At 46.0% G+C, this 13,804-nt stretch overlaps 1 protein-coding gene across 4 annotated transcripts in view; it reads right to left on the bottom strand.

Annotated features, from left to right (window-relative positions):
• The window catches only part of PTH1R (parathyroid hormone 1 receptor), a 186,551-nt gene that overhangs the window by 15,448 nt on the left and 157,299 nt on the right, over positions 1-13,804 (bottom strand). For all 4 annotated transcript variants that reach the window (XM_048837362.2, XM_048837359.2, XM_048837361.2 and 1 more), the window contains 3 exons: positions 9,739-9,799; positions 5,308-5,374; positions 1,264-1,358 (listed from right to left, as the gene is read on the bottom strand). In XM_048837362.2, coding sequence (XP_048693319.1) covers positions 1,264-1,358; positions 5,308-5,374; positions 9,739-9,799 — 223 coding nt within the window. The remainder of the gene's footprint in view (positions 1-1,263; positions 1,359-5,307; positions 5,375-9,738; positions 9,800-13,804) is intronic.

The raw sequence follows: 13,804 nt of genomic DNA, 5'->3' as shown, positions 1-13,804 counted from the left end.
CAGATAAGTCTCGGCTGTGACATGGCAACAGAACAAACCTTTGCATTTTGATGCCAAATTCCAGCCCCACTTTCCAATGAAACAGAATCGTAGGACTGGAGGGACCTCGAGAGCTCATCAAGTCCAGTCCCCTGCACTCACGTTAGGACTAAGTATTATCTCACTTTTGGATACTCTTCTGGGAGCAAGCCGGTAGGGGCGACCTTGGAACCCTGCTTTTCAGTGATATCGCCCTGAATTATTTTGCTCTCTCTCCTCTGGATATTGTGTGCTGAATCATTTGAACTTGAGCCTACAAACACCCTGGGAGTTCTCTAGCTGTGGAGGTCTCTCAGCTATTTACTTTCACAGTCAAACTTTGACTACATTGCAAATATGCTTCATTGTCAAGGGGAAAGGAACAGAAAAAACCCAACCCCAAACAAACAAGAAAACCCAAGACGAAACTCCAAACTTCCTGTGAATAGTTGGGAATCTTTCTTCACTTGAGCAATCGCCAGCCAAGGTTTTGAAAACAAGGGAGGGAAAAAGTATAAAAAGAAAGGATGGGATTTTATGGTACAGCCTTTTGCTTTATGCCATTGGTTCAAAGTCAACCCAGGGCGGTAGTGATTGAAAATCATTATTATTAATTATTTGGGTCACGGTAAAGGACAGAGGCACTATGGTGGTGAGATCGGGACCCTATTGTGCTCGGCTCTGTGCAAACATAACATAAGAGACAGTCCCTGAACTCTAAATAGACAAGGCAGACAAAGAATGGAACTTCCCCAGCATCACACAGGAGAGCCAGGACTAGAACTGAGGTTTCCTGAGTAGTAGCCCAGAGCCTTAGCCACTGGGCCAGCCACTTTTCCTACCCAACGGTTGTTGGTGGTCTCCTCAATAGATGGTGCAGGTGTCCATATCACAAATACCACTGTCATCGTTAGCCCTTGATGGTCATGCCAGCAGAGAGGCCATGAGCCAAACTGACCTTGGAGGCTGAACTCCCCTCAGCCTATCAGCTGGTCCCTCCAGGCTAGGATCTACTCTCTTTAAGGGAGCACTGAGAGGAGGCTTGCAATGCCCCTGGTACGCCACGCGCTGCTGCTCCATGGGCACTCTGGCTGGCTCGTGGAAAGCAGAAGGAGAAGGGCAGTGACTGAGGCTGCATGTGCGCTGTCCCTGCTCTGCAGGTGATTATGAGACTTTGATCTCCCAGGCTATCAAGCCCATCCCGTGCTTCTCGCTGTCTCATGCTGGAAGGGAAAGGAGACTCACCTGTACTGTTGTCTCGTATCACACCTCCCTGCGTTTGTCTCCCGTAGCTTGGTTGCTAGGACTCGGATAATATTGATAAAAAGAATAAAATTTACCTGGAAAAGAGAAAGATTTTTTTTTAATCACAAAACCAAAACCTGCGGCTCTACCGGATCGAGATGGCGCCTTTCCCCAGGGCCCTGTCCGCCCAGATGTTTCCAGAGAGCATCCTCAGCTCCTACTGGAGGAGGTGAAGGTACACAGCTCCTTCGCGAGCAGCTCAGCAATTTAGCAAGCTCAGGCCAACTGTGTCTGAGCTGAGTGCTCTCTGCTTGATCTTGTGCCATGGAGATAAGGAAGGGCCACCCCTTTTTTCTGGTCCCTAGCAGACCTCATCACGTCCAGCCTTGTTATTGTCTCATGGTGGTAACAGGCACGTGTGACAATATCTAGGCAGTTAAGGTGAAATTCACTCCTGAGCAAGGAGCCCACGCAACGGCCACGGCGCTATTTAAAAACCATGTGACTAGAGGGAATTTTTCAACGGAAAATGCTGATTTGTCCAAACCAAAACTTTTCCTGGAAATGTATCGGTTTCAATGAAGCTTTCCCAGCTGCAGGATGGAACTTTTGATCAAAACTAGGGGCAGAACCAAAACCATACCCCAGAATAGCCAATAGCTAGCCCCTCACCTGGGAGATGGAAGACCGAGGTTCAAGCTCCAATTCCACATTGGGACGAGCACGGAGGCAAAACCTGGTCTTCCCCATCCCACTCCAATGTCCTGTAGAGGCTATAGAGTCGATTACTTTCTTTGTCCCAATGAACATGTAGTTAGTTACATACAATAGAACAGCTCCAATAGGAGAGATTGAAAGAAAGCCTGACACCAGAGCCCAGCGGGGTAGGGCATTTGCCTGGGGTATGGAAGACCCACATTTAGGAAGTTCTCTTCTTCACCCCAATGCGAAACAACAACAGATTTCAAAACCTGGGAATTGTTCACAAAGTGGAATTTTTGTTTTCCGGCCAGCCCTACTTCAGTGAGATTTGATGGGGCACTGGGGTGAATTTTGTCTTTCCACCATGCTCATCACTAGGGCCCTACCAAATTCACAGTCCCTTTTGGTCAATTTCACGGTCATGGAATTTTAAAAATCGTAAATTTCATGATTTCAGCTATTTAAATCTAAAATTTCAGGGTGTTGTAATTGTAGGGGTCCTGACCCAAAAAGGAGTTGTGTGTGAGTGTGTATGTGTGGGGGGGTTGTGGCACTGCTATCCTTACTTCTGCACTGCTGCTGGCAGGGTGCTGCCTTCAGAGATGGGTGCCCAGCCAACATCTGCCGCTCTCCAGCCACGCAGCTCTGAAGGCAGCACAGAACTAAGAGTGGCAATACTGTGAGCACCCTAAAATAACCTTGTGACCCCCCTGCAACTCCCTTTTGGGGCAGGACCCCCAATTTGAGAAATGCTGGTCTCCCCTGTGAAATCTGTATAGTACAGGGTAAGAACTCACAAAAGACCAGATTTTGTGGTGGGAGACCAGATTTCACGGTCCATGACGTGTTTTTCATGACTGGGAATTTCGTAGGGCCCTGCTCATCACTGAGCATGTGAGTGCCTCAAAATGGCTGAGAGAACAGAGCCTTCCAAACAGGTGACTGAAATTCATCCTGAAGTCTGAATGACTCTTTCCCTCCCCACACACCAGTCAGATGCCTCTATATCAGGACTGAGGCCTGCTGGCAGGACACGGTGGAATGGAAGCAACTTGCACAGCCTCTGCCCTTGCTGGACCTACTCTGTGCATAGGGGTTTTAGTCTCTGTGGCTGTCAAGCCAGCATCTTTCAACAGCCTTTAAAGCAAGTTCAAAGATAGATCACGAGATATGTGGTGCGAAGGAAAAGCAATAAGGAAAGGGATAAAGTATCTCCATGGGCTAGGGCTCTGTGTGAAACTGGTCTACATTTTTCTGCAGAGTTTATTACTTGGGCATAGGGGCCCCAGCAGAGATCAGGACCCCCTTGTGCTAGGGGCTGTGCAAAGGCACAGAATAAGAGGCAGTCTCTGCCCTGAAGAATGTGCAATCTAAATAGATAGGACAGACTACACAGGGAGGAACGGGAGTCTCATTACTGCCATTTTACAGATGGATACACAAGGCACAGAGAAGTAACTGGCAAATCTTGGCCCCATAGAAATCAATGAGAGTTTTGCCATTGACTTCAACGGAGCCAGGATTTCACTCTTAAGTGACGGACCCAAGGTCACACAGAAAGTCTGGGCAGAGGCAGGAATTTCACTCAGAAATCTTGACTCCTAACTCAGCGGCTATGCCACAAGGCCATCCTTTCTCTCCAGCTAACAATGGCCAAACCATTAGACCGTCTATGACTTGTGTTTGTTTCTTTGCAGTCCTTCACCAAACCTTGTGCTTCCTGATTGCTACTGTATCGCCATAGAACCCGTGATCCCAATATGAAGGAAACAAGCAAGGTAATTCCTCTTGTTTTTCCTAAAACACCAGCAAAGCTTTGAAGGAAATGCAAACAACTGAATGACTTCTGAGTTACCAGTGGAGTGGAGCCCCTTAGAACCAGAACTGTCTGAGAGCTCATCCAGAAAATGCAAAACTTTGTCCAGAAACAGATGAAAAGCTAGTGTGGGGGCTGAAAAAGCAGACAAGTGTGCAATAGGAACTCACACAGACTAAATGGAAACAACCCACAGAATATGTTTGCACGATAAATAGTTGCATTTGTAAATAGCCCTGTAGAACCTCATGAAGAAGCATTCTCTTTACAAGGAGAAACATCTATTCAGCCCTTTGTCGTCTACTAACTGGGCTTTAAATTAAATTCAATGGGGTTGCTGGCAATCAACCATTTGAACGATCTGAAGTGTGTCTTCCATCCTACAGTTTTATTTCAAATGATCATTGTGTGGTCTTGGCACTTTGCTCTTTCCAATGCACAGAAGGAACCACCAGAGCCAGTTGGAGAATTTCCGTCGATACAAAATTTTAACAAGGGAAGAAAATAAAAAATAATTTTCTCGATCAGCTCTGCTAATTACATTTACTTCAGAAGGTTCCATATGCAGAAGGCCTGAGTCTCCTCTCACCCACACTCCTCTGTCACGTGATCTGTAATTCAGAAGAATCAAGGCCATTCGGACTGATTCAAAGCTCTCTGAAGTCAGTGGAAAGACTCTTTAATGCAATATGCACAGAGAATTGTATGCATGCACAGAGGAGAACTAAAATGTGTGGGTAGAGAAAATCTCTCTCTTTATCATCTATCTGTCAGAAGACAGGGTGGAGGGGAAAAGTTGGGAAAGAAAGAGGAGATCATTTATACAATACAAATTGAGACAGATTTCCCAGGATAACTAAGGCCCTAATCTTGCAAACACGAAAGAACCAACATTACTTCCTTCAGGTGAGTAATCCCATCTGTATAATGCTGACCATACCTCATAAGAGGTCTGGGTCATTCCTAGACCTTGATGTTTTCCATTCTATAACTCCGTCTGCTGCCCTCTGTGTGGGAGGCTGAGCTGCTCTCCTACTGATGCTTGGTTAATGACACTTGGAACCGATCAGCAGTGATTGTTCCGAGACTTGCTATTCCCCTCCTTTAACAAGCTGGGTCAGGGAGTAAATCCAGCATAAGCACTAATGGCAGTCAAAATGCAAAGGTTCAGTTTGCACGAGGACCCTACATTGGAAGGTTTAACTGGATCTTCTTTGGTGCAGACGCTTGGCAAGATCATCTTCTTCCTCTCCTGGGCTTTCCGGTACCATGTGGGCTGGAAACACCTTGATTCTTAGAGGACAGGAGCTCAGCACTGTCTGAAAATCAGGCCCCTTTATGACTTGTCAAGTAAACCCCCACAGAGTTGAGCCCTTACCCCAAAATCACTAGTCACTTTTGCAAATCCTGACCTATGTGTTTATTTTATTAAAAAGTTTGGGATCACAGGCTGAGTTTCTTTCTTCCAGCTGCCTAGTTTGGGCTCCCATCCCCCTCGCCACCCCAAATCAAAATCCAGTACTCACCACAATAGCTACCAGGAGGGGCACCTGAAAAATCCATTGTAAATTGCTGGCACTCAAGTCCCAACACCTAGGAAGAGATTGGCACCACATCAGTAAATCCTCATCTGCCCAGGCAAATAGCCTCATTTTCCTGTTTGCAACTCAGTGCTGAAAACAGGAACCCTGCAATGTCCTATGCGTGTGTGGAACCAACCCAAGCCCAACCCAAGCCATCCCTTCCCCCTCCCATCAGCAATGATTGGCATCAAAACCAGCCTCCTTTTATCCCTACCGTCTGCTTTTAAAAGCCAATTTTAAATGTATTTAAAATCTTAGGCCCAGATCCTCAAAGGTATTTAATGCTTAAGATGCATTGAGATCTGTGGCAGTTGGGCATTACTCTCGGCAGATTTCAGGGACTTGCTCTTTTTGCATCGTCAAGGCTGGTGTCCGATCCTCTTTGAACTGGAATTCTCCACCCCAGTCTGTAATGGCCAGGGTTCAGCAAGCTACATTGGGATTCATTTCCTTAGGCCTGGGCCTACACACAGAAGCTGCACAGATCTAACTAAAGGTGGGATTTTAAACAAGTACAAAGCCCTGTGTGGACAGACTTAAACTGGTTTAAAACTGGTTCCATCTTGTGCTTGCAAATTTACCCACACTAGTTGTTAATTACACAGGTCTAAATTAAAGTTAAGAGTGTCCACAGAGGGCTTTAACTCAATTGGCTTTAAAAATCAGACCTACAGTTAACGCTTTGTGTGTAGACAAGGCCCATGTACATGCTGCGGTGGTAGAAGTTTCTGCCCTTGCTGCCCTGCAGGATGAAGCCCTCTGTTGAGAACAGCTGCATGTATCCCCTCCTTCTGCTCTGCCAACGAGCCTCAACCCTACCCTGCAGGAGGTTCATTCTCCTTGCCTAGCCAATCCTTGGCCTCTCTACTTCGGCTGCCAATAGCGGGAGGGAGCACTGATTGAGGTGGTGGGTTTTCTGATGTGGTCACCTCCCCTCTGCTGGGAACTGGACGGAGGCCTCCAAAGATATTTGATATAGGCCACTGAGTGAGACTGTCCGATGGTAATCATGGCTTCACACGCTGCTGTGGACTGGATGTGCTCCAGCAATCAAGAAATGAAAGGGTCTGTAGCCCTCTGTTGGCACCACACCACAGCAGTGGTTTTCACGTCCGGGGCCAGCGTCTGCTCCGTGCGGATGTTTGAGGAGAGCAAATAAAAGGGGTGGCGAAAGCCCCGACAAGAACGGAAGGTTTTTACACGGCGTGTGTTCGCAAATGCCCCGCGTCAAGGTGACGAGGGATATGTTGTCCTCTAATGAGCTGAGTGGTAATCTAAGTCACAGGCACTAGGGAGTGCGGTTAGGTTACGCTGTGCTTGTCGGATAGGAACGTACTGGTAGCAGGGTTTCAGATATGGATGTATATCGTGCATGTAAACTATGCTGCACAGCTACTGTATCTGGGGCTACAGCCATCCCCCACCTGGTGCCCGGAGAGCCTGTGACTGAAAAGGTGGCAAATTTCAGAAGTCAGCGCTAAGTATGTTCAGCTTGTGCTGAAATCGGCAGTGGGTTTGGGGGTGAGGGGGCTGAGTGTAGAGTAGCTGCCTTGTTCAACTGGCTAGTGTGTTAGACCAACACCTGTCTGGGATAATCTAGGTATGCCTAATCCTCAGCATGGGGGGATGGGTAAAATGACCTCTCAAGGTCGTTTTCAGCCCTGCATTTCTATTACTCTGTGTGCAGTACTGATCTCAAAAGGTTTCAATGTCTGTAGAGTAGTGGTGGGCAACCTGTGGCCCGCATGCGGCCCGTCAGGGTAATCTGCTGGCGGGCTGCCAGACAGTTTGTTTACATTTGCACGGCCGCCCGCAGCTCCCAGTGGCTGCGGTTCACCGTTCCGGCCAATGGGAGCTACAGTCTACAGGTTGCCCACCACTGCTGTGGAGGAAGGAGAAAAAGTACTAAATACGATGAAGAATGGTAAAGCAACTGGTGAAGACGAAATAAGTGCTGATATGTTCAATGCAGCTGGAGATACCAGAATCAAGTGACTTCACAGGTTGCTACGTGTTTGCTGAGATCAACCTAGGATATCCAATGAGTGGAGAACAAGATTGACTGTGCCTCTTTGGAGGGGTAAGGGTGATAAAAATGATCCAAACACCTATCAGGGGCATCACCCTGTTAAGACAGCCTCTTAAAGTCCTTGAGAGAGTTTTGGGAGGCCAGGTGGAGGTGCAAGGTTGAGGAAAACATAGGAGAGGCGCAACATGGCTTTGGGAAGGGAAGGAGTACCATAGACATAGTATTTGCATTGAGACGTAAGTTTGACAGCATGGTAAATGGAGGGCATAACTGCTATGTAGCATTTATTGAGCTTGAGAAAGCATCCAGCAAACAAGAGGAAGTACTTTTTCACATGCTGCACAACTAATCTGTGGAACTCATTGCCATGGGATGTTGTGAGGGCCAAAAGTATATAACTGGGTTCAAAAAAGAACTGGATAAGTTCATGGAGGATAGGTCCATCAATGGCTATTAATCAAGATGGTCAGGGAAACAACCCCATGCTTGGAGTGATCCTAAACCTCTGATTACCAGAAGCTTGGAGGTGAAGATAGGGTGGATCACTCTATAATTGCTCTGTTCTGTACACTCCCCCTGAAGCTCTGATATGGGCCACTGTTGGAGACAGGATATTGGGCAAGATGGACCATGGTGTGACCCGATATGGCAGCTCTTATGACTCGGTTCTTCAGGGGTTGGTGTTCGGAGTATTGAGATGGGTGGGAGGGGAACTTCGAGAAGTGGAGATGATAGAGGAACTGTATTGAGGGTCAAGAGCTAAGGGGGTAACAAACATGGAATTTCAGAGATTTTTGAGGTGACAGGGGGATTGAGACAAGGTAGTGTGCGGAATCCGCTTCTCTTCATCTTAATTATGGAGTTAATTAGTCAGAGAATGAAACCTGTGGAGACACAGAGAAAACTAATGTGTGCTGATGACCTCGCCCTTTTGGCTGACAGCAAAGAGGAAGTGGTAAATATGGTATCAGAATGAGTTGAAGCCCCACTCACCCAAATCTGTGGTTGAAGACCATGGTTTGAAGGTAAACACATAGAGAACAGAAGTTATGCAAGTAGGGAAAATGGGAGTAGAGCTGTCGATTAAAGTTTCTGGAGAGAAGCTGAATCAGAAGAAAGAAGCTGTGTGCTTGGGAAATACACATACTGCTGCTGGGGAACTGAACAGAAGAACTCAGTGTGCATGGGCGGCACTGAAAAAGACGGCAGGAGTATTGTGGGACCGGCAATTAAGTAACAAACTGAAAGGAGAAGCGGGTGCTGCCTATGTTTGTCCCTGCCTGCTCTATGGTTTGGAAACTCTGGGTCTTATGAAGCTGGAAGAAAGGATGATACAGGTAGTAGAAAGTAATATGCTGAAGAGAACAGCAAGCAAGCGGAGGGTAGCGAGTATTCATGGAAGAAATTAGGGAGAAAGTACTTGGGACTCTCAATGATAGATAGGCTGGAGAGCACACATTTGATGAGGGTTGGACAACTGATAAGAATGGGAGGCAAACAACTAGCATAGAAAGCATGGGAGGAATGAGACAGTCAGAAAGGACATGGAAGATCAAGGATACGATGGAAAGACTGTCAAGAGAAGTTTGAAGATGAAAAGATTGTAACTCCAAGACCTATGAACCCACACCATGGACCGGAATGAGTGGTGAAGAACCATGGGTGCCTCCGACCCCATGTAAATGGGAAAAGGAGTTGAGAAGTGAGTGAAGTGCAGTACTGACCTCTGCTGGATGGGATTGGAACTACTCAGATGTGTGTCATAAGCCGTGTAATGTACAAGCAAATGGATGATTCTCTTTTAGCTCAAGTGTTAGAGGTCTATGCTTGTGGAGTGCAATACCGACAGACCCCGGTCATCATTGGAGGATCGAACCTGGGACCTCTGGAGCTAAACGCATGAGCGTCAAGCCACATGGCAATTAGCTAAGGTTGTAGCAAACATATTAATTTGTAAGTGGTCTTTATGACACTAGAAGGGACAGATCACCACATCCAGGAGGTGTGTGGGTTACACAAGAATCACAGTTCTATCCCTAAGCTTGATGCAGACTTTCAAGCGGTCCCAATGTGCCAGCTGTGAAGTTGTAGGTGACCACAAATTGGTTAAATTATTTCAAACTAAAGACAAGCCAGGAGAGTTACAACAGAACTACAGAATTTCATCCCCTGCTTGGTGCATTTCCTGCCTTCATTTTAAGATTGCTTCAGATCTGCAGCCTTATCTAGTCCCCACCCTCCCCCGGGGTCCATAATTCATCTACAAACCTCTCGGTTCCAAAAATGCGGCAAAGACATAACACAAGAACAGGAGAAAAACAACACAGAATCCAACCAAGACTTACTCTGTGTCCGCTAGATTGGCCCTCACACTGGCCCACACTGTGACAATTACAGCAGGGAGTCCTGAAAACAAGAAAGTACTCATCAGTACATACAATGTATAGCAAACTCAGTCTATTGTAAGTCAACTGCAGAGAGCTAGAGCTGGCGTGAGGGACTTTATTTAGAGGATTCCCCCATGGTTCAGGTATAGTTTGGAGCCTAAGGGCTCAATGCTGGTTTCACCTCCAACCTCAGGGAACCACAGATCTGGAAACAGACATAGACCCATATTCCAAGTCTTGGTCCTATCCAGAACACCAAATACAAATACCTCGTAGTTCTGGGGAAGTTTGGATCCAGAGACACAAATGACTCAGGACGATTATTATTTATATTACAGTAGCAATGATCTTACTAGAGGCCTTAACTGAGATTGTGATTCCATTGTGTTGGGCGCTGTACATACCTATAAGAAGAGACAGCCCCTGCCCCAGAGAACTCACCGTCTAACTTGGCAAGAAGGAAAAATGGCAGGAGACGAGTGACTTGCCAAGGGTCACGCAGCAGGACAGTGACGGGACCAGAACTCCTGATTTTCAACCCACTGTACCACACTACCTCTCGGGATAGAAAGCATCCTAACCTTTACATATCCATCGCACACCTATCCAAGATGGCTGCTGGCAATACTCTCAGACAGTGACAACCTCTCTACCTTCCACTGCTTCTGAGGCTCTGAGACCTTCTCAAAAGTTTGGGAAGTAGGGCAGATCAGTTTGGATATTCATTTGTGTTTACAGCCCTGTGGCACCCAGAGTCAGATAGGATTGCAGCCTGGAGTTGGGGAAAGTACGTGTGCTGCCATTTTGGGTTACAGGTCATCTGGAGGCACTAGGCTCTGTGTGGCTATATAGTGCACATAGCCCTCTCACTGCTTCCAGCTGAAACTGGATTCAGCAGAAATCCTATGGGAGAGAGCATCTTTGTGATAGTTCCAGGCTGATCTCCAAACCCAGGAGATAAATAGAGCTAGCTGAAAACTTTCCAGTAGAACCGTTTCAAGTTGGAACATGCTGATTCGACAAAAAATGAAACGCATTGCAGGAACATATTGAAGTGATCAAAACTTCTTTCCGCATTAGAGTTTTGACTTTTATGTTCATATAATACATAATCAAAATGATAAAGTCAAAACAAAATATTTTTGGAATATATAATTTTGCAAAAGTGCTGAGGTTTTGACTTTTTGTCCCGATTCAGGACAAAAATCTCAGCATTTCCTATGGGACATAAATTCCCAACTTTGACCAGTTCTGGAGATAAGTATTAACTACGGAAATTAGGGGGCTGGGAGATTTTGCTGGGCAAGTCATTCAGATCACCAGGGTTCCTTCCTCTAAGTTGATGCATCTTGACATTTTACCCATCATGATTTGATCACTGGTTTGATCAAAGAAAGAGCTTTTTCTCAACTGGGATGGAGAAGAAGCTTCTTCCATCTGCCTCATGAATTAACGAAAGCTAAAACAACCCTGGGAAAATATGTTTAAAGCGTAACGGCCAAATTCATCTCTGGTGTAACCACACTTATTTCAGTGGGTTTACACCTGGCATTACACCCTGTAAGAGCTAAGACAATATTGAATAGAATATATTCTTTTTTTGAGTCCAATTCTAATTTCTTTTTGCACCCAAATCCCCCATGGACTTCCCTGAAAATGCAGGATTGGGCCTACAAGAGCTTCCACAAATGGTAGTAAAATAGCCCCTTTCAGAAAACAAAGAGGATGGTTATTAATAATATAAACTCTGTGTAGATTCTATGCTCTGTGGGGCCCAATTCAGGAAAGTCCTTCTGTCTGTGTTTAACTGTAAGTCCATTGCAGCTCCATTGAAGTCCATGGGACGTTAAACATGTGCTTAATTTGGTGCTAAGTGCTAGGTGCTAAGGACTTTCCTGAATGGGGCGTGGGGCAGAGACTAAGGGCTTGGCTACACTTGCGAGTTACAGCGCATTAAGGGAGCCCCGGGCGCACTAGCTCACTCCCCGTCCACACTGGCAAGGCACGCAGAGCGCTCTGACTCCGCGGCTGGTCCGCTCCTGGTACTCCACCTCGGCGAGTGGAATAACGTTTTGTGCGGCCCCGCTGGAGCGCTGTGGCTGCCAGTGTGGACGCCCTGGTCTGTTAGTGTGCTCTGATCGGCCTACGACCTTGTCTACATTTGCCTGTGCTTGCGGCAGCATGCAGGGTCCATGTAGCTACACGCCACAGGGAAAGGCAGGCTGTGTCCACACGCACTGGGGCATGTCGCTACAGGCACTGGGGAAAGGCTCTGGAAACGGGGAGGCGGCAGGGAAAGGCTCCGGCAGTGGGGAGGCAGCAGGACACTCCACGGCTAGTCCTAGCAATGCAGACAGGGGAGGCAGCGTTTGGGTGTGCAGAGAGCTGGTTGACATTTTTCAAACACAATATTTTTAAACAAAAAAGATGATCTTTTCTCAATATCAGCAATTTTCATCTATCTAATCTATCTATCTACCCCCATACACCCCTTCTATCTACCTATCTACCTACCCCCATACACTCCCTCTCTCTCTCTCTCTATCCCACACAATCTATCTATCTATCTATCTATCTATCTATCTATCCCCATACACCCCCTCTATCTATCTGCCTACCCCCATACACTCCCTCTCTCTCTCTCTCTACCCCCATACACTCTATCTATCTATCTATCTATCTATCTATCTATCTATCTATCTATCCCCATACACTCCCTCTATCTATCTACCCCCATACACTCCCCCCCCTCTACTCCATACAATCTATATCTATCTATCTATCCCCATACACCCCCTCTATCTATCTATCTATCTACCCCCATACACTCCCTCTCTCTCTCTCTCTCTCTATCCCACACAATCTATCTATCTATCTATCTATCTATCTATCTATCTATCTATCCCCATACACCCCCTCTATCTATCTACCTACTCCAATACACTCCCTCTCTCTCTCTCTCTACCCCCATACACTCTATCTACCTATCTATCTAACTATTTATCTATCTATCTATCCCCATACACCCCCTCTATCTATCTATCTACCCCCATACACTTCCTCTCTCTCTCTCTACCCATACAATCTATCTACCTACCCCCATACACCCCCTCTATCTATCTATCTACCTACCCCCATACACGCCCTCTCTCTCTCTCTCTCTCTCTACCCCATACAATCAATCTATCTATCCCCATACACCCCCTCTATCCACCTATCTACCTACCCCCATACACTCCCTCTCTCTCTGTCTACCCCATACAATCTATATCTATCTATCTACCCCCATACACTCCCTCTCTCTCTCTCTCTCTCTACCCCCATACACCCCCTCTATCTATCTATCTATCTATCTATCTATCTATCTATCTATCTATCTATCTATCTATCTTTAAATTTTCAATTTTTCAGAAAAAAAACCCCTGGAAAACAAAAAAACTAGGGTTTTTAATTACTTTTCATTTTCTCCCCTTCTTCCCCATTCTTTCTGAATGGCAAAATGGAAAAAGGAAAAGGGGAGGGAGAGGAAAAGGGGGGAAAAAAGAGAAAATTGTGGGATTGGGGGAAAGAGAAAGTGAAAAATTTAAAAAGCAAATAAGTTTGAAAACAAACGTTCAAAACAGAAAAATGTTGATTCAAAATCAGACACATTTTGAAATTAGTTCCCTTTTCAAATGTGTAAAATGAAAATTACTTTGACAACATTTTGTATAATCCCCCCCCCCCCTTTTTTTTTGACCATCTCTATTTTACATTGGTGTAACGGGAACAGAATTTGGCCTTGCAGGTTCTTTCCAAAGGCCGCAGCTATTTGTTCAAATTATTTAAAAGAAAAAAAGAAATCTATGCTATAAAGAACTTGCTGGAGGATTCTCTGCTCCTTGAAGTCTTTAAACCACGATCTGAGGACTTCAATAGCACAGACATAGGTGAGAGGTTTTTTGCAGGAGTGGTGGGTGAAATTCTGTGGCCTGCATTGTACAGGAGGTCAGACTAGATGATCATAATGGTCCCTTCTGACCTA

This window comes from Caretta caretta, chromosome 2, assembly GCF_965140235.1.
Source record: "Caretta caretta isolate rCarCar2 chromosome 2, rCarCar1.hap1, whole genome shotgun sequence".
NCBI classification, from domain to species: Eukaryota; Metazoa; Chordata; order Testudines; family Cheloniidae; genus Caretta; species Caretta caretta.
This window is presented reverse-complemented; position numbering and strand designations above follow the sequence as displayed.